The sequence below is a fragment of the Ylistrum balloti genome, unplaced genomic scaffold, assembly GCF_031769215.1.
Source record: "Ylistrum balloti isolate Yb309-2 unplaced genomic scaffold, AGI_CSIRO_Ybal_v1 Utg370344, whole genome shotgun sequence".
Taxonomy (NCBI): domain Eukaryota; kingdom Metazoa; phylum Mollusca; class Bivalvia; order Pectinida; family Pectinidae; genus Ylistrum; species Ylistrum balloti.
Genome location: NW_026782247.1, coordinates 2,554,328 through 2,576,248, shown reverse-complemented (window position 1 = coordinate 2,576,248; position 21,921 = coordinate 2,554,328). Strand labels below are relative to the sequence as shown.

Below are 21,921 nucleotides of genomic sequence, written 5' to 3'. Positions count from 1 at the left end.
TAAACTTTGCAGTCATCTGCATTTATGACCATTTTCGTTATGACAGAACATACATATTCCACAGCCACACTAAGCCATTAGCTACCGAAATATTGTGGTATATTGACGAAAATTAAGTCTATTTAACTCACTATTCAGAGAAGGGAAATAACTCTTCCGTAACGCGAAAACCTCTACTTTGTATATTTTCATGCTTCAAAGTTCAGAATTTTTTAAACAAAATGTTGGTTCCGTCAGTAAAAATATATCATTTTATTCAATGGAGTGCTATATGGCAAATTTAAGACAACGTTTGCTTCGTTGTCTCTTTTTTAGCCTAAATAATCACCCATTATTGTTGACATTTTGCCTGATCCTTGCCTAAAATATTTGGATTCTCTTTTCTTCTTTTTCTTAGCGACTGAAAATAAATTCTAAAAAATAAGTAAGAATTTTTTCTATTGCTGAAACTTAAGAGCTGAAAGGAAATAAAGAATAACGTGTCAGCTCACCCATGATTTGCAAAATTAGTCCAATATGACATCATTTGAGTTGAAAGGACCCTGTCGTCGACATCGAGATACACCGTGCTGTCAAATAGGAAAATGAGTTCGGCACCATGTACGGCTCCGTCGAACCACTTTGGCATAACACCAAGAACTGGATCATATTTTTGCTGATGTGAAAATACATACTGAAAAGTATTTGTATGTGTATTTCCATCGTTGTTATGAAGTAGAAGGGATTCCAACATTGGTAGATAAAATGTGACATCACCCATAAGATTCACAAAAAGTCGGCTTTGATGTTCCAGATTAGCTGAGATGTATTTATCAATTACAGCTTGCAAAGTTCTGTTGTCTTTGTTGTAGTACATCTCATTGTAGCTTTGAGCAACAAACTTCATTACCCAGCTTGGAATTCCTTCAGATATATTGACGGCAGGTAAAGAAAAATATGGGAGGTATTGAAGTAGCGGGAGAAAGACGGAACCTTCGGCGGAAGTACAACCGAATATTACATCAAGTGATTGGAAGAATTCGAACTGTTCCGATGATTTATTTTCCAGTAAACGCAAAGGGTTACTTGGAATCAGATCTCCATCTATGACTGGCGATAAAGGTATTTCAAATATACCTCCAGTTGAAAACGTATATACAGTCTCTGCTTCTCTTTGGAGTACAAGTGCGTCAATCGTGCGTAAGCAGGAGACTAAGATAAAGTGATTTTGAACGTCATTACACAGAAGACGGCTTCCCAACGCTCGTGCATTTGTGCTTGGAGCTTTTGTGACGGATCCAAATGACCCCAGTGAACCACTTTGCATAATGACTCTATGAAAAAGCCCTTTGTTTTCCGGAATGATTGCTAAATGTGAAATGCTGAATGCACCAGCTGATTCACCGAACAATGTGATAGAGTCCGAATTTCCGCCGAAGTCTCTAATGTTGGATTTAATCCACTTCAGGGCTTCGATTTGATCCCAAAGTCCGTAGTTTCCTCTTGCGTTTGAATCTCCCGTACTGAGAAATCCAAATAAACCGAGTCGGTAATTCAATGTAACAACAATGACGTCTCCTTGAAGAGCTAAAGACGTGCCATCGTAAGTATTTCCGGTACCGGATACATATCCCCCGCCGTGAATCCAAACCATAACCGACTTGTTCGCTGTGTCTCGAACGGTATCAGGTACATAAATGTTCAAGAAGAGGCAGTTTTCTGAGATATCTGTATTTGGAACATATGTTACCGATTCTGGGTCGATCGTTTGAACACAAGAAGGCCCAAAACGTGTCGCGTCAAGAGTTCCATTCCACTTTGATGTTGGAACGGGTTTCATGAACCGTAGAGTACCGGTCGGCGGCTCAGCAAACGGAATTTGCCTGAACAAATTGATAGTTTTACCTTTAACCTTTTGTAAAACTCCTTTGATTTGTCCCATGGAAGTGTTGATCATTATCTCTGTTTCTGACATAATCCGTGGTATTTGTTCATTCCAGAATCGTATCCGATCTCCCAAAAGATCAGAACCGGTGTTTATTTCTGTGTTGAGATTTACATACTGTCTCATGGTCTTAGTGAATTCGGGCCACAGCGGAACCGGAAGTCCCATGTTTGGATCCCTGAAAAGATTTGACCAATCGTCTATTTGTTAAGAAAAAACAAAAACAAAGCAAAAACAAAACGAGAAAATACCGTTATATTAACAGAATTTAAGAACAATGACCTACATTACAGCAGATTTATTTAACAAAGGTATGGACACTGGTATATTCATTTAACAAAGGTAAGGAAAATGGTAAATTTATTTAACAAAGGTATGGACACTGGTATATCTATTAAACAAAGGTATGGACACTGGTATATTTATCTAACAAAGGTATGAACACTGGTATATCCAGGTATGGACACTGGTATATCTATTTAACAAAGGTATGGACACTTGTTGATTTCTGTTGTATATGAGTTAGTAATCGAGGCGTGAGCCTGAAATGTTTCGTGTTTATGTCACCTGTTGTCATACATGTCACCTGTTCGAAGTCATCATAGTAACGATATATTTCGAGGGCACTGAATGGTACACTGCACATTTTCTTAGTATGATCATTGTATACACCTATTTCAGGTTTTGCTTATCAGTGGTTGAAGTTATACTCCGGAGACGACACGACAGGACGGACGGACAAGGCGACGATTATGTTCGTCCGACAATTTTCGGGGACAGAAAAAAGGATATGTGGCAGTTACAGCTCGAGTACAAACATATGTAAATGCCAATAACAAAATAGAAATGGTTTAGCAATCACTTTCTATTTAAAGGCGTCTAACAGCAAATATATTACTGAATGGCTACTGTTTGTTAACCGTTTGGTTAACATATCTAAACAAATCAAATAAGGTTTCTTGTTCATTTCAAATGGACTTATCTACTTAAAAGGCATGACTATTACCGAAATGAATTGATTGAACATTATTGCGAATAAAGATCTACGACGAAATAGATTTTTTCAAAAATAATGCCATGCGCTTATAAAAACCTCAAAAGCTTGTGAAATTTTACAGCAGACGGTTTGGAATGTTATTGGAACGCCCTCTTATGATGTTTATGTAGATTGATCAGTTAACCATGCGATTGTGACGTCATCTATTATGATGTATTTGTATGTTAATCAGTTGACCATGCGATTGTGATGTCATTTTTTATGATGTCCAGGTTAATTGATCAGTTGACCATACGATTGTGACGTCATCTTTTATGATGTTTATGTATGTTGATCAGTTGACCATGCTATCGTGACGTCATCATTTATGTTTATGTATATTGATCAGTTGACCATGCTATCGTGACGTCGTCATTTATGATGTTTATGTATATTGATCAGTTGACCATGCTTTCGTGACGTCATCTTTTCACATGCACACAATGCGAAGATATCATAGTTTGTATCACAAACTATCTTACAACAAAGTGTGAACATGATATATAAACATACCATAGTTCGATGTTTTACAGACTTAGTTTATCTTTCTCAAAAATAGAGAATACGTGAATGTTCCATTAGATCAGTAGTGATCATGTATTGTATATATCATGAGTAATCAAGATCAGTGACCACATGACCCTGATGAGCACCAAGAACATGCAGGTATGTAGTAACGACAAACAAAACGGCACATTTTTCAGGTGGGAAAACTATTTAAAATTAGAATTAGAGGCGTAAGTCGGTTTTTTTTTATTACGGTGAAGTAAAATTGACATATACAAGTTATCTTAACTTAATAATAGACATTATATCAAAATCGGAATCAATGAAACGATAGAAAGTTGTTTACTATTTGATGACTATGCTATGACTCATTAATGAAAATGTTCTGGTTACACTTTAAATGGTTATTTTAAATGAGAAATTATTCTGAGCGTCTACCGTTTCATTGGAGGCAGCGAACAAATGACACCATTTATACATTTACAAATAAGGGATAGAAAACGTTAATGTTGAATACATTCCAATACAAAATTACAGACTATTTACCCGAAATAATACGTGTTATCTGTTTGACTTTGCTCTTTATCCTTAATTAGCATGCTAATATGAATTTTATAAGACATGTAAATAATTGAATGACTTACCCATATCTGGCGAAGTTTGTCCAGTATGACATCATTTCTGTAGAGAGATTTTTATGAGAACCATCGAGATATTCGTTATAGAATATATATGGTATTTCAGCAGCGTGCCCGGCTCCTTCAAACCATTTTGGTGGGACACCAATCAAGCCATCAATCGGTGATGTTTTTGAGAAGAAATATTGAAATGTCTTTGATTTGGAGTTTCCATTTAGATCATGAACAAGCAAAGATTCCAACATTGGTGCATAAAACTGAGAATCACTCAGAAGGTTGACAAGAAGACGGCCTTGTTCTTCGTTGTCTTCTGACGTGTATTTAGCATAGATCGGTTCTAAAATTCTTGTATCGTTGTTGTGATACAACTCGATAAAAGGCTTGGCGAACATTTTGAGAACCGAAGTTGGGATTCCTTCCGATATGTCAATGGTCGGTAAAGAAAGACCTGGAAATAATGAAATGTATATCAACATAAGAGATCCTTCGGCGGAAGTACAACCGGAAATGACGTCAAGTGATTGATAGAATTTGAAATGTTCGGAAGATTGATTTTTAAAGATAGACATCGGATCCCCTAATATCATTTCGCCGTCAATCACTGGTGAATATCCCAGAGATAATCCTAGAGTGTTCCTAAATATCGAATACATGTGTGAAATATCGGATGCTTGATTCAGGTCGGATGCAGTTATTCTACGCAAGCAGGCAACAAGAGATTCAGAGTTTTGAATGTCGCTACATTGTAAATAACTTCCCAAACTTCTTGCGATCTTCACAGGGTCTTTTGTAATGGTGCCGTAAGAACCTAATGAACCACTTTGCATTATTACCCGATGAAACAGTCCTTTGTTTTCCGGAAATATGGCTAAATGTGAAACACTGAAAGCACCAGCCGATTCACCGAACAATGTGATAGAGTCTGGATTTCCGCCGAAGTATTTTATATTTGATTTAATCCATTTTAAGGCTTCAATCTGGTCCCATAGTCCGTAGTTTCCTCTCGCGGCTGAATCACCCGTACTCAGGAAACCGAATACACCAAGTCGATAGTTTATCGTCACCACGATGACGTCACCATGAATAGCTAACGATGCTCCGTCGTAGTCCATACCTGTACCATATATGTACCCACCACCATGAATCCAAACCATTACCGACTTATTGGTTGTTGTCGAAACCTCATGTGGGATATAAACATTCAAGAAAAGACAGTCTTCTGATACAGGATGTGTCGAACTGCCGCTCGGAATACAAGCAGGTCCAAAGTCTGTAGCGTCAAGTGTGTTATTCCATGGTGGATGTTTCACCGGCTTGCTGAATCTAAGGGGGCCTACTGGTGGCATTGCGTAGGGAATCTTCTTAAACTGATATACATTTCCTTTCTGTAACGGTACAACAATACCTTCCACAGCGCCGTCTTCTGTTGAAACTGTTGTTCCAAATACATTTCCAATACCAAATGTAATAAACCCAAGCAAAATGGCCAGGCCTATACCCGTACTGTCATTAACGAACCCCATATTGCCTGTATAACTTGGATAGGACGAAGGAGACCCTTTTAAACATTTCACAATAGATGACCTAAATGAGTCTAAATATAGCGTGTGTATATACCTGCATAGGTGTACGATTTTAGTGATCACAAATTACAACTCGGCGTACCCACTTTCTAATCTTTCAGACACTACCATCTTAAAGTTGGTTAAAATCATTTTAGAATATTTACATTAAGAAAGGTTTGTGTGAGAGTGTATATACATTGTGCATAAATACAACCGAGTAGACTTATACGGACTGAATCTAACATTTAAACGTAAAGGACATACATACGTACCACAATATATTTACAATAAAGGGATTGTCTCTCCTGTTTCTTGTCGGGTAAGGAGCCTAGGTTAAAAAAATAGACCATGGATTTAACGGAAAAGACTTTCTTTCAAGGTTACCAGCTCGGTACACCTGAACGTTTATCCTACGTTCTTACAAGCACTATTAAGCAACTTACATTTTGGCATATAACAATGTGTCCACTGTATTTGTGACTGGACTCCTTAGCTCAACATCGGTGACTGTATATCATTAACTGAAATACACAATGAAAGGCTGTAAAAAAAAACTTCTATGAAGTCGTAATATTTTTACACCAGTGGTGTGACACTAATACAACATGAAAGATCGTCATGTTAGCCAAGTTCTCGTCAAGAAGATTTTCTGTTCTTTAGCGGGGTGTTGTTACGTGACAAGAATTTCATACAAGTTTCATAGCGAATTGTTAACTTATTGGTAATGTAAGTCTTTACTGTATTTCAGACTCATTAAGATTGACACATTTGTAGAGGTCATAATAGAATCACTTTTTACATCAGTTATAAAATACAGCCACCACTGCACACAGAACGTTGCCTTTCCCTCTAGGTTTACTATAGTCTATATGACACGTTTTCATTCCTATTTATGTACTTGACGCTTTTCTTAAATCATCATTATGATATATGATGCATTTTGATACTGTGTTTGTCTCACCTGTATACAGACATTATACGTAGGAGTCTTTTGTACCACCAATGACAATGACTAAATTCACACGTGATCGCGCAGCAAAGAAATGAATATTTCAGCTGTACATTGAACACGCTTGGTTTGTGTATACACTTTTTAACCTTTCAATTACCACCAAATACAACCCCATAAATCGTGTTTCTGTTGTGTGAGAAACAGGGTTTCTGTTCGGTGTCGGTGAAATCAGCCTCGGGACTTTAAAGATACGCACGAGTTGTATACATATGTACTAAAACTATATACACACTTGCATGGGAAAATGTAGAGAAAGCGGAAGATACGAAACTATCGACTTATTAAATGTCATATGTCTCCTTATTGTTCCTGCCTTCCGTGATTCAAATATATTAAGCTCAAATTGCACGATGCTCTCAACAACACCTAGACGTTCGTATGAGGCAAACACAGCTAAAATACCATTTTATCCTTTTATCTTCAAAATCAGTCTATTATTCTGAAACATAGAGTCCAAAAATAAATATGAGCATGCGTTTATCGTGACCTATTTTAAAATGACTTTTCAGGACATATTTTTTAAGTAATTTGAGCATTTTCCATGATCACTTGAAGTGTTTTGCCTGTGTCCTGGCCTCACTAATTGTTTTATCATTCTATAAGGTGACAGAGAGTGTGATTCACTAGTCATACATGTATATGTGCGCGGTCTACATTTTCAACGTACTTTTAAAACTTTTGTTTCAGCAATACCAGGTTTTATTTGAGCATGTTATAAGGAATATCTTGGTAATCTCACGAGCAAACACGCGTAGAATACACGACTAATGTAAACGCACCTCGATTGATATACTGTACACCTACTTAGATCTATTTGAATAATAAAACTTGTCAAACATGTTACGTATGTGATTTCGAAATCCTCAGTAGATCTATTTATACACATAAACGTGAGAAATAAAAGACTGAACAACAATCCCTTGTTTACTTTAACATGAGTTCATGCAGGTGACGGGAAAGATTGTACCTACTGAATTTCACGTTATCATGTCTTAAGAGGCAACTAATTCATTGTATCACTTCTTGCTGATCGGAAGTGAATTTCCCTATTTCTTCTGCACGCAGGACATCGGATATAGTCCATTACAGGGTCTGCTGTATTCTCGTGCGCTCACCATCCGTACTCACCCACGATACGGCATCTAGCGCAAAACTGTGCGAAAGGATTTCACATTTTGTGCAGTTTGGTTAACATAGCATATCAATGATATTAGGAATTGGAAATTAAATGTTTCTCAGATAACTATAAAGGATATTTTTATTTGATATTTATTGAAATAACAGCGGGCTCTATATTGTTTAATTTCTCTAGTGTATAGTTTCACATTTCGGACAGTGGTCAGTGTTGTGCCGAGGGCAACAAATATCGTTTGTATACGGGTATATATATATATGTACCGGCTAGGTCTCTCGTGTAACCAACATATATGTACTGGCTAGGTCTCCCGTGTAACAAACATATATGTACCGGCTAGGTCTCCCGTGTTACCAACATATATGTGCCGGCTAGGTCTCCCGTGTAACAAACATATATGTACCGGCTAGGTCTCCCGTGTAACAAACATATATGTGCCGGCTAGGACTCACTTGAGTGGATATCTGAGTAGATGTTGTCTTCACATTTTGATATAAAATCGAAGGTAATACAGAAGTTACGTAATTAAATTTCCTTTCTGATGGTATACCATTTTAGATGATTCAATGCCATGACAAAAATAGACGCCTGTTTGATGTTTACATATAACGACTGCCTGTACACTAAGGCCAGTCATGTCTGGTACTTAATAAACAAAATATTCTTAATTACTATGCAGTCTGTGCCTTATAGATCTACAGGTTTCTGACCTAGAAATATAAGACTTAATTAGAAGATCTACTTAGAGGAACTTTTATAGATAAAAAAATCCTGTCCTACTCATTCATTCCGTTGTGCATACCTCATGTGCACATTGCATGTCTTGTAACATTGTGCAATCCCACAAATGTAGATGTTGTCATGCGTTCTCGTATGGTCCAATCAGTTACAAACTCCGTTAGAACAATTAAAGCTATCTTACGTGACCATTCAACTGTTTATTTACCTTCTTTGTGTTTGTTATACAGTCTGATTACAATACAGATCCTAATTCTCCTTGACGTAGTTCAGAAATATTACTCTCCTTCTGGTTCTTTCTCTGTTACTCTCCACATACGAATGAGAAAAGGATATGACTACCATGTGAATAGGGTCTAACGTTTGTCGACATGTCGTAACGAAATGACTTTACGCATAAACTACAACCTTTTTTCCAGAGATTATGCCTGATGTATATAAATCATAGACTATAAACAGGTTTCTGGTCTACATTTCTGTTCACTAATTCTAATGTTGTTGATCTGATCAATTTCTGGGTTTCATTTATATATTGTTAAAAATAATTTGCTCCTATTTCAGTTTACAATATATCGTGTTATAAGACTACGAGAAGCAAAAGAATGAAAAATGATAAATTACAATGGGTTTAACCAGCCCCTCAATCATAGTGAATAATGGAAACCAACTATGAATCCTTGAGATTGGTGACAGATTGATATAGTCAAATTGTCTTCGATAATCAACAAGAAAATGCCAACATGTCAACATACATGTAATTATAATCCAAACTCAAATTCAATAAAATTAGGACAAAATATGAACGAAAGAAAACTTATACGAAGACTCCTGAAAAAGTACCAGGAGAAGAAGACCAGGTGTATTGAAAGAGTCAGCGTCTTATGCTTCATCGACGACACCCGCTTAACCAATGTGTAGGTTTTTTGTGACACTACAAACTACCTGACAAAACTATTAATAATGATGGCCATCCTAATTGTAGTTGTATATGTATTTTCATGTTGTGTTTGTCGTGTTTTTACAACCTGCTACATGGTTTGTCCAGATGCTGTGTTTGTCGTGTGTATGCAGCCCGCTACATGGTTTGTCCAGTTGCTATGTTTGTCGTGTTGATACAACCTGCTACATGGTTTGTACAACCCGCTACATGGTTTGTTCAGATGTTGTGTTTGTCGTGTTTATACAACCCGCTACATGGTTTGTTCAGATGCTGCGTTTGTCGTGTTTATACAACCCGCTACCTGGTTTGAGCAGATGTTGTGTTTGTCGTGTTTATACAACCCGCTACATGGTTTGTTCAGATGCTGTGTTCGTCGTGTTTATACAACCCGCTACATGGTTTGTTCAGATGCTGTGTTTGTCGTGTGTATACAACCTGCCACATGGTTTGTTTAGATCACTGACTTCCACGACATATGTATATGCAACTGCTAACTCATTTAGTTACCAATTTTTCACCGATTCAGTGCAACAAGTTTTATATGGCATTATTTCTGTGGATCGCTTCACGAAGATCTGTTTCCACCCTGGCAACAGCGCATACACTGATATCTCTTTTATCTAAGATGCCGGTATAACTGAGGATGGTGCAGCCATCTTTGTTATTTGGACTCTTCTATTTATTTATTTTGAATGATTTTACATGGGTATACATATATATTAAGCAGAAGAAGTATACACCTCTACTCAGACTAACCGACACCGTCCTTCCTTCTCCTCCCCATCATCAAGTTATTAGTTATCCTACAAGAAAGTAAACGACTATTTTCCAATGTATCAATATTGATGTTAAATTGAGTTCCCTATTTACTAGTTACATTGGTGTTAAATCTAATAAGCAATTGATAAAATTTCTGAGATTTTTTTCCTTTTTAAACTGATTTCCAAGATCTACCGCTATGATAACTGAGACAGAACTTTGTAATCATATGTTTTAGGTAATTCTTTAAAGTTGGGTTTGTTTTTGCATAGATAGTAAAAAAATCCTTTAAAGAAAAGAAAGAAAAAATGTGTGATCTTTAACTAGATCAGCGATCACCACAATTTCTTTCTTAAACCATTACATCATATTACCATAAAACTGACTTAAACACAGAATATTAATGTTTTCTCATGAACGTCTGATGTTCTAAGTCTGTATCATGTGTTAAAACATCTTTACAATATACAATCAGAAAGATTTTTCAGTTATTACTCACTACCAGAATAAGCTAGGACATGAATATTAATTTGGATTTTAAAATATCTTACCATTTTCCTTTCGGTCTAAAAATCCTGTTTATCCGACTCTTGTTTAAAATTCAATAAAAGATATCACACTGACAAATTGAAGTCCATCATCCAGGTATTGTTTAATGACTAATATATCGATCTTATCTTTATCAGTATATCCAAGAAATAAAAAAGAAACTGGACTAGGTCGTTTTATGACGTTGTCCTCTGGATCTAGTATAAAAATGGACATATTTTAATTATACTTCCTAGAAGAGTAATCAACATGTTATATATATACACTAGTACTAAAGCTATTTACGATCTGTTTATATAAAACATTTCTCCCGTACCTCCTTGGCTTGAGAACACTAAATCGTGACCTGTGATAGCACCTGCCACGTGCACATATAAAAATAGACTACTTATTACACTGAACCATTAAGAGGTTAACTTAAAAAATGTTTGTTTTCATTAACGTGTAGTTGCGCTCCATCTTCTGCTTCTGTAATAATCAAAGTAATGTCATGTTTTCAAAATAAGGCCCAGGTCAATAGGAACGCGTCTGCCAAGATCAGTTTAAATCATCAAATTCAGCCGCATCTCAGTATCTATATCTAATCGACAGCCGATTTAACACCAATCTCGCCCCCAAAAAAATCTTAAGCTTTTGTTAGGCTTGGTTAAGTTTACTGAAGCTTCCCACCTGTGTATATACATTATGTTTGGTTTGTCCTCTCAGTCACCGACGTACTCCTTATAGATATAACAGTTCGTAGTCATACAATCACAAAGAAAGTTACACGTGATTTCTAGAGTTTACCAGCTACATATACAAGCCGTCTTTGAAATTGTACATTGGCGGCGCTAATGCACATGCTCTGGGAGGTTACATCACATGAATAAAACACATGTTATCTAATGTATATTTAACAACGTGACATTACTTACTTGGACTGACCAAGGTTTACATGGCGAGTGTCATCGATGAAGCAGAAGACGCTTACTCTTCTAGAACACATGGTCTTATTCTCGATATATTTCTTTCACTAGTCGCTGTGTCAATATATAGATTTGTTCATGTTTCATACGGTATATTTTGAGTTTGAATGGTTTGAGTTCTGTTGAAATGTCGGTATTTCTTGTCATATTGATATGTATTTTATTTCAGTTAGATGATCGTCATACAGCATTCCAATAATCCAAAAGAACCAGTACTAGAGACTTAGATATACGTAGCTATACAAACGGTATCTCATTCAAATACTGAAAAGTAAGATATCGTTCACACGAAGTTTCAGTTTGTGTGCCTAATGGAGCGATCCTTGAATAGGTCATAATCAAGAATTATCCCGAAATAGGTTTCCTTCAGCACTTCTTCTAATGCTTCAAATTAGAGTAAATGTCTGTGTTGATTCCAATATCAGATCAAGATGTATGAATTTCGTTGATGTAATCACAAAAACTACACGCTCCATTCTCAGAGTATATCAACACGCACTGGTTCCAGCATTACTTCTTTGCACTTTCGTGTGCTCAAAAAATGGTAGGCATCAGAAATCATGTTATCTATGTAAGATGTAAAACGAATAGAACAGGATCTAACACAGATCCCAGTGGTAGGACCTTACACAGATCCCAGTGGTAGGACCTAATACAGATATCAGTGGTAGGACCTAATACAGATCCCAGTGGTAGGACCTATCACAGATCCCAGTGGTAGGACCTAACACAGATCCCAATGGTGGGACCTAACACAGATCCCAGTGGTAGGACCTAACACAGATCCCAGTGGTAGGACCTAACACAGATCCCAGTGGTAGGACCTAACACAGATCCCAGTGGTAGGACTCAACACAGATCCCAGTGGTAGGACCTAACACAGATCCCAGTGGTAGGACCTAACACAGATCCCACAGTGGGTAGGACCTAACACAGATCCCAGTGGTAGGACCTAACACAGATCCCAGTGGTAGGACCTAACACAGATCCAAGTGGTAGGACCTAACACAGATCCCAGTGGTAGGACCTAATACAGATCCCAGTGGTATGACCTATCACAGATCCCAGTGGTAGGACCTAACACAGATCCCAGTGGTAGGAATTAATACAGATCCCAGTGGTAGGACCTTACACAGATCCCAGTGGTAGGACCTAATACAGATCCCAGTGGTAGGACCTAATACAGATCCCAGTGGTAGGACCTAACACAGATCCCAGTGGTAGGACCTAATACAGATCCCAGTGGTAGGACCTAACACAGATCCCAGTGGTAGGGCCTAACATAGATCCCAGTGGTAGGACCTAACACAGATCCCAGTGGTAGGGCCTAACATAGATCCAAGTGGTAGGGCCTAACATAGATCCCAGTGGTAGGACCTAACACAGATCCCAGTGGTAGGAATTAATACAGATCCCAGTGGTAGGACCTAACACAGATCCCAGTGGTAGGACCTAACACAGATCCCAGTGGTAGGACCTAACACAGATCCCAGTGGTAGGACCTAACACAGATCCCAGTGGTAGGACCTAACACAGATCCCAGTGGTAGGACCTAACACAGATCCCAGTGGTAGGACCTAACACAGATCCCAGTGGTAGGACTCAACACAGATCCCAGTGGTAGGACCTAACACAGATCCCAGTGGTAGGACCTAACACAGATCCCAGTGGTAGGACCTAACACAGATCCCAGTGGTAGGACCTAACACAGATCCCAGTGGTAGGACTCCCAGTGGTACACACAGATCCCAGTGGTAGGACCTAACACAGATCCCAGTGGTAGGACCTAACACAGATCCCAGTGGTAGGACCTAACACAGATCCCAGTGGTAGGACCTAACACAGATCCCAGTGGTAGGACCTAACACAGATCCCAGTGGTAGGACCTCCCAGTGGTAGGACTTAACACAGATCCCAGTGGTAGGACCTAACACAGATCCCAGTGGTAGGACCTAATACAGATCCCAGTGGTAGGACTCAACACAGATCCCAGTGGTAGGACCTAATACAGATCGCAGTGGTAGGACTTAACACAGATTCCAGTGGTAGGACCTAACACAGATCCCAGTGGTAGGACCTAATACAGATCCCAGTGGTAGGACCTAAGTGAGGACCTACAGATCCCAGTGGTAGGACCTAACACAGATCCCAGTGGTAGGACCTAACACAGATCCCAGTGGTAGGACCTAACACAGATCCCAGTGGTAGGACCTAACACAGATCCCAGTGGTAGGACCTAACACAGATCCTAACAGTGGTAGGACCTAACAGATCCCAGATCCCAGTGGTAGGACCTCAACACAACACAGATCCCAGTGGTAGGACCTAACCCACAGATCCCAGTGGTAGGACCTAACACAGATCCCAGTGGTAGGACCTAACACAGATCCCAGTGGTATACACAGATCCCAGTGGTAGGACCTAACACAGATCCCAGTGGTAGGACCTAATACACACAGATCCCAGTGGTAGGACCTAATACAATCAGTGGTAGGACCTAACAGATCCCAGTGGTAGGACCTAACACAGATCCCAGTGGTAGGACCTAACACAGATCCCAGTGGTAGGACCTAATACAGATCCCAGTGGTAGGACTCAACACAGATCCCAGTGGTAGGACCTAACACAGATCCCAGTGGTAGGACCTAACACAGATCCCAGTGGTAGGACCTAATACAGATCCCAGTGGTAGGACCTCAGATCCCAGTGGTAGGACCTAACACAGATCCCAGTGGTAGGACCTAACACAGATCCCAGTGGTAGGACCTAACACAGATCCAAGTGGAAGGACTCAACACAGATCCCAGCGGTAGGACCTAACACAGATCCCAGTGGTAGGACCTAACACAGATCCCAGTGGTAGGACCTAACACAGAACCCAGTGGTAGGATCTAACACAGATCCCAGTGGTAGGACCTAACACAGATCCCAGTGGTAGGACCTAACACAGATCCCAGTGGTAGGACCTAACACAGATCCCAGTGGTAGGACCTAACACAGATCCCAGTGGTAGGACCTAATACAGATCCCAGTGGTAGGACTCAACACAGATCCCAGTGGTAGGACCTAATACAGATCCCAGTGGTAGGACAGATCCCAGTGGTAGGACCTAACACAGATCCCAGTGGTAGAAATTAATACAGATCCCAGTGGTAGGACCTAACACAGATCCCAGTGGTAGGACTCAACACAGATCCCAGTGGTAGGACCTAACACAGATCCCAGTGGTAGGACCTAACACAGATCCCAGTGGTAGGACCTAACACAGATCCCAGTGGTAGGACCTAACACAGATCCCAGTGGTAGGACCTAATACAGATCCCAGTGGTAGGACCTAACACAGATCCCAGTGGTAGGACCTAATACAGATCCCAGTGGTAGGACTTAATACAGATCCCAGTGGTAGGACCTAACACAGATCCCAGTGGTAGGACCTAACACAGATCCAAGTGGTAGGACCTAACACAGATCCCAGTGGTAGGACCTAATACAGATCCCAGTGGTAGGACCTAACACAGATCCCAGTGGTAGGACCTAACACAGATCCCAGTGGTAGGACCTAATACAGATCCCAGTGGTAGGACCTAATACAGATCCCAGTGGTAGGACCTAACACAGATCCCAGTGGTAGGACCTAACACAGATCCCAGTGGTAGGACCTAACACAGATCCCAGTGGTAGGACCTAACACAGATCCCAGTGGTAGGACCTAACACAGATCCCAGTGGTAGGACTTAATACAGATCCCAGTGGTAGGACCTAATACAGATCCGAGTGGTAGGACCTAATACAGATCCCAGTGGTAGGACCTTATACAGATATCAGTGGTAGGACTTAATACAGATCCCAGTGGTAGGATCTAACACATATCCCAGTGGTAGGGCCTAACATAGATCCCAGTGGTAGGACCTAACACAGATCCCAACATAGATCCCAGTGTAGGACCTAACACAGATCCCAGATGGAGGACCTAACACAGATCCCAGCGGTTTGTATTTATAACGATCCCAGTGGTAGGACCTTACACAGATCCCAGTGGTAGGACCTAATACAGATCCCAGTGGTAGGACCTAACACAGATCCCAGTGGTAGGACCTAATACAGATCCCAGTGGTACACCAATGGTTATTGGAAACCAGCTGAGGAAACTAGATGTTCTGATGGTGATTCCTTTACTTAGTCAGAAGATTTTTTTTTAATTCACGAAAACGTAGATCCACCAAGAAGGCCGTTCAGCTCTGTTCAACTTTGTTTTATAAATCCAAACATAAATAACACCTCTGTCTTTATGACATAGGAGTGATGGTTTATAAAGTATAATTTCCGAGAAGCTGTTCCTGTGGTTTTCTCTAACTAAAATATCTCAGTATCAACTCTTAAAGTCTAGAGAAGGTGATGCTGTAATATACAGTAATCAAAACGAATGACTGCAAACAAAGCACTAAAACAAAACATGAAATCAATTGTTTTATTTTTTAAAATATCACAAGTTTTATTACAAAAATATCACATGTATTTTAAAACAGGGATTTGTAGGGTACGAATGGCGACTTTTAAAGTCAATTATATGAATTACGTCATCAAAAGGAAAGCATCTGTTCCTATATCGATGTCATGAATATTCATGAGATGTTTAGTAACATGCAAATATTCTACACTACATCAACATATTGCTGAAATATTCAGCAAATAATCAGATTACCACAGAACACAAATGTCATTACATTCCACACTTTGGTTTATGCTTTAGTTAGGTCCCTAGACCTCTAAACACACTGAACATAATTCTAACAACCGTCCTTCATCAGCCTTTAAAGTCTATGTTCTAACAATCGTCCTTCATCAGCCTTTAAAGTCTATGTTCTAACAATCGTCCTTCATCAGCCTTTAAAGTCTATGTTCTAACAATCGTCCTTCATCAGCCTTTAAAGTCTATGTTCTAACAATCGTCCTTCATCAGCCTTTAAAGTCTATGTTCTAACAATCGTCCTTCATCAGCCTTTAACGTCAAACAAAATAAAAAAAAATATGACTGTTATATCTACACAATTCCACTTACCCTATATTCGTTAATTACCTCGACATTTAAATAAAATTAACTTGTGGTTAATTCAGAATAGTGTAAAACGACAACATTAAACATGTTAGACTCCAGATAGCAGTACTTATACAGTACTACTGACACCTAACTGACAGTGTACTACAGTACAACTGACACCTAACTGGCAGTGTATTGATATCGTACTGATACTATACCGGTACAGTACTACTGACACCTAACTGACAGTGTACTGATATCGTACTGATACTGTACTAGTACAGTACTTCTGACACCTAACTGACAGTGTACTGATATCGTACTGATACTATACTGGTACAGTACTACTGACACCTAACTGACAGTGTACTGATATCGTACTGATACTATACTGGTACAGTACTATTGTCACCTAACTGACAGTGTACTGATATCGTACTGATACTGTACTAGTACAGTACTACTGTCACCTAACTGACAGTGTACTGATATCGTACTGATACTGTACTAGTACAGTACTACTGTCACCTAACTGACAGTGTACTGATATCGTACTGATACTTTACTGGTACAGTACTAATGTCACTTAACTGACAGTGTACTGATATCGTACTGATACTGTACTAGTACAGTACTACTGACACCTAACTGACAGTGTACTGATATCGTACTGATACTGTACTAGTACAGTACTACTGACACCTAACTGACAGTGTACTGATATCTTATTAGTACTGATATCGTACTGATACTATACTGGTACAGTACTACTGTCACCTAACTGACAGTGTACTGATATCGTACTGATACTTTACTGGTACAGTACTACTGACACCTAACTGACAGTGTACTGATATCGTACTGATACTGTGCTAGTACAGTACTACTGACACCTAACTGACAGTGTACTGATATCGTACTGATACTGTACTAGTACAGTACTACTGACACCTAACTGACAGTGTACTGATATCGTACTGATACTTTACTGGTACAGTACTACTGTCACCTAACTGACAGTGTACTGATATCGTACTGATACTATACTGGTACAGTACTACTGACACCTAACTGACAGTGTACTGATATCGTACTGATACTGTACTAGTACAGTACTACTGACACCTAACTGACAGTGTACTGATATCGTACTGAAATGTTACAAGAAAAGATTCCCTACATCAATTATTTTCAGAAGCATTTGACAAGAGTGCATCAAGCCACTGACAACTTGTGTTTGCATTTCGTAACGTCAACAATTGAAGGTGTGCCAAATAGATCGTATAACACTTGTTTGCCGCCAAAACACATCATTTGCCGACACATTTAGTACAACTTCTGTCTACATTATGCCATTGTATATGAAGGGTGTTAATTACGGTCCGAGCACTGAGCAGAAATTTACACATCATTCGTTTTGATTGTTAATTTTTAAATCTGATATCAGCTGTTCATACATAAAGAATATCCTCGATTTCTGTCTGCACCAACAGTTATATTTATCTATGTAAATACACTTGGAATCTATTTATAGATATTTGCCCGTGCGATCATCAGTTAGCACGTGAAGCGTCTTTTCTTCACATTATTTGTCTGAGCTACTACCGACTGATTGAGAAACAACGCCGGTTTTTGTTCTACGAATTAGTAAATACGTTCTCAGGCGTGTCTAGAAACGAAAATGCCAATACAATGTCATCTCCGTGAAAATTGTTTCAGTCTTTCTCTCTGTGTGTTTCTTTTTTAAATCAACTAATTATTGGCCAAACTGATCCAGGCCTAACGCTAAAGGTAAGGTGCAACAACAATTATTCCGGTACGATGTAAAATGCAATTCCAAACGAAGATGGCAGTTTCTGTGCTGTTTACTTTAATTAGTTCATTGTTGAACAGTGTTTCATAGTACCAATTTAAATGTTCCACGCCAAAAAGGTTCGAGTTTTCGTTCCAGACTTTTAAAACATGCCCAATATCGAATGAGCCAATGACAACAAATTAAATAAATAAATTGTATTGCTCTTTTCCACGCCCTGTATCATCTATGTCAAAACTGTACTACTAATATATATCAGAAATAAAACCGAATTTCAACAAAACACCGCTTGATCTCTCTACATGGATCATACATATTTAAATAGAGACACCTATAAAGTTTCCCGTTTTCTGTTGGATTTCGCATTACATTTCAGTTGATAATTCGCAAAATAGTTCAATATTTACAACTCATGATAATTTCGTTCAAAAATTGAAACGATCTTAAAAATACACCATACACGACATTCCGGAAGTAGATACCATATGGTCACACTAAAAAGCAAACTGGAATGTTTTTTCCGGATGAATGAAACCCGGATTTTTTCACATACGGAACAATCACTAATCAAAACAAAAAACAAAAAAATACAATGTTATCTTAACTATTCTACAAAGAGAATTAAATTTTTATGAACACTGTTTGTAATGGCAAAATACATTTGATCAACGAGTGGAAATCAATTCTTATGTTATGATTACAAAAATTCAACTTAAACTTTTTCTTCCGAATTTAAACCATTCTACAGTGATTGGAGTTTTGGTGTTTTCTTAGCACCAAGGGACATAACTTTCTGATTAAACATCAAAAGCATTAAATCAAGTTTTAAAAAAAATGAAACTCCATGTTACGACAGATTTTATCTAAAAGTGCTGTACATTAAGTGAATTTTATGCTTTTAGTATCAACTGTATATGAGAATTACGTGACGACATCTTGCCCCGAAAATAATTTACAACAAATTTCCATGTTCGAACTACCGATATTTCTAGAATATTTGAATACACAAATCGAGAATGAAAAAACTAAAAAAGATGACTAATTGCACTATCAAGAACATCTTGAAATCGTGCTTGTAATGAGCTAATTGATTAATGAATAACTGGTTAAAGCAAGCGATCCAATCAAATCATACATAGTTATGTATTATAATGAACATACATGTGTACATCAATTACATGAACAGTTAAAAGTAAATGGAGAAAATGATATTTGTTCTCTTAATCAAAGGAAAGTGATCATATGAATGAGAATTATAATTACATAATAAGAAAAAAGTGCCTATTGTGTATCATAACGTATTTTCACGAAGCCTGTATTGGCAAAAATGATTCGTAACATATACATGTTGAACACATTCCGACTTCTGAAAACTGTCAGACTTTCCATTCAAACACATTTAAAACGCAAAAGTTTGGGGTGACATAACATGGATGTTAAACAGTTGTTGTATACCGCAATAGTCTTTGATTAAGCTAAATGGCCGAACGCTCTAAAATGAAATGTGTTTCAGGAAAATTTTATCAGTTTTGAGATACAAAATGTCTGATAGCATTATCAGTACTTGTGTTATAGTGGTATAGAACTTGTAATATAATAATAATAATTTGGATTTTGTCATCCGTCACGCTACATGAACCGGCTTCACTAGACGACAGGGATCAGTGATTCAAGTAATGTCAGATTGACATTGTCCTCGACATCAGTAATCTTTTGTATGGTAGATAGGGACCTCTAACGAGAAATAAGAAGTTCGATAATAAGTCAGTAACATTTGGCCACGAGGTGGTAATATTGTCAGTACTCTGGTTCATCTATAGGGGAGATAATTTTTGTTTAATAACCATGCTGTTCGTTATAAATCATTCATCAACTGACCTGACAGCACTCTCAAATACATTTCGACTGATTCCAGCTTTAAAATCGGAAGACAAAATGTCTACTTGAACCACAAACCTGTGGTTATACCCATAGTGTAAACTCCAAGTTAGTGATAAAAGTCTACTTCTGGAATCTGCAGGTATTTTTCTAAAGTTTTTATTTACTGATGATTAAAACTTCAATCTTTGGATTTTTCCCCACTTCAATATCAAAACAAAGAAATTAACTTACATGATAACATATGCCAGGTTGATCAGGACACTTTGAATACGCCGAAATAATTTAATTTGGGCTCGCGCACTATCAATGTGAGGTTGGAGACTTTAACATAGATCTCATCACTTGTCCGCAAATGGAACAAAGCTCCTAGGTAGCTTGTGTATTCGCCGAACTGTTTGTTCTGGCCTATACACTTGGTGATAGAGTTTTGAATCAGCTTTTCCTCTCCGCCATGGGGGTAGATGATGTTATAGCGATAAATGTAATGTGACAGACTATTAGGCGATCCCTGATCTCGGGAATTCCCGTCGTCGAAGAGTTCCAGGAACGAGACTTGGCTGTAGACGTAATAGAGGCCGGTAGATGGTACTACAAGTCTTCCACTGCGGTACATGACGTTGTTGGTGGTAAAAGCGAGATCTGCGTCGTGGATCCAAGAGGAAATTTGAAACTGGGTTGCTGGTACTGAAAGAAAAGAACAAATATGGAGAATTTAATTTGCATGTATGTACCAATCCCTTCTGCAGGATTTATCAAAAGAAAATAAAACAAACTATAACATAATTTTATGATGTCATTCGTCCTTTGTTAAAACATGTTAATAAAAAAAAGACTGCAAGACATAATTTATGATATATCCCAATCCAAAACCTGGTAGAGTAATCTCCCTTACACTGTAAGAATTTTTTTTCATTTACTGTGCATGAGCCATTCCTTCGCATCGTGTCTCTTGTCTCTCTGGTGTCCAACGTGTGTCTGTCCAGGCATCGCTTTCATCCTATCTCTAATCTTCAGATGTCTTTTTTATATGTCTCTTATCTTCATGTGTCTCTCACTTTGATATGTCTATTATATTTGAATTTCTTGTCTTCAAGTGTCCCTCTTCGTCTACAAGTTCCCTTCGTATGTGTCTTGGTTCATATGTCTTATGCGTCTCCCATGTCTTATGCGTCTCCTATGTTTCTCACGTCTCGTCAGCTGTCTTAAAAGGTGTGTTCTTATTTCTACTTCCGGTTTGTATGTAACTTTTGTCTCATTGTGTCTTATAAGTCTATTTATCTTAGATCTTTTTCATTTCTTGTATTTTGATCCGTACCGATTCGAAATCATTTTCGATTTGTTGTAATGATTTTAACTCAGTATTAATTTTTATGCAATGCTGTAACATCTGCTGTCAAAATTGACGAATTATTAATATCAGA

At 38.3% G+C, this 21,921-nt stretch overlaps 2 protein-coding genes across 3 annotated transcripts in view; both read right to left on the bottom strand.

Moving 5' to 3' along the window:
- Window positions 1–4,107: 4,107 nt before the first annotated feature.
- LOC132553689 (neuroligin-3-like) lies at window positions 4,108–5,628 on the bottom strand. The gene has a single exon (XM_060217948.1). It carries the CDS (start codon window positions 5,626–5,628, stop codon window positions 4,108–4,110), a length of 1,521 nt encoding a protein of 506 aa, XP_060073931.1.
- Window positions 5,629–16,222: 10,594 nt separating this feature from the next.
- Window positions 16,223–21,921, bottom strand: part of LOC132553650 (tumor necrosis factor ligand superfamily member 10-like) — a 51,804-nt gene continuing 46,105 nt past the window's right edge. The window contains exons 4-5 of one of the 2 annotated variants that reach the window (XR_009554356.1): window positions 17,584–21,184; window positions 16,223–17,508 (exon numbers count right to left, since the gene is read on the bottom strand). Coding sequence is in view for 1 of the 2 variants with exons in the window: in XM_060217909.1 (XP_060073892.1) it covers window positions 20,754–21,184 (431 nt within the window). In the remaining variant the exon portion in view is untranslated. Of the gene's footprint in view, window positions 21,185–21,921 lie in introns of both variants that reach the window. The other variant, XM_060217909.1, reaches the window with a different exon arrangement.

Excerpts from the sequence above, each read along its gene's own strand:
- LOC132553689 (XM_060217948.1), bottom strand. The coding sequence starts at position 5,628 with ATGGGGTTCGTTAATGACAGTACGGGTATAGGCCTGGCCATTTTGCTT.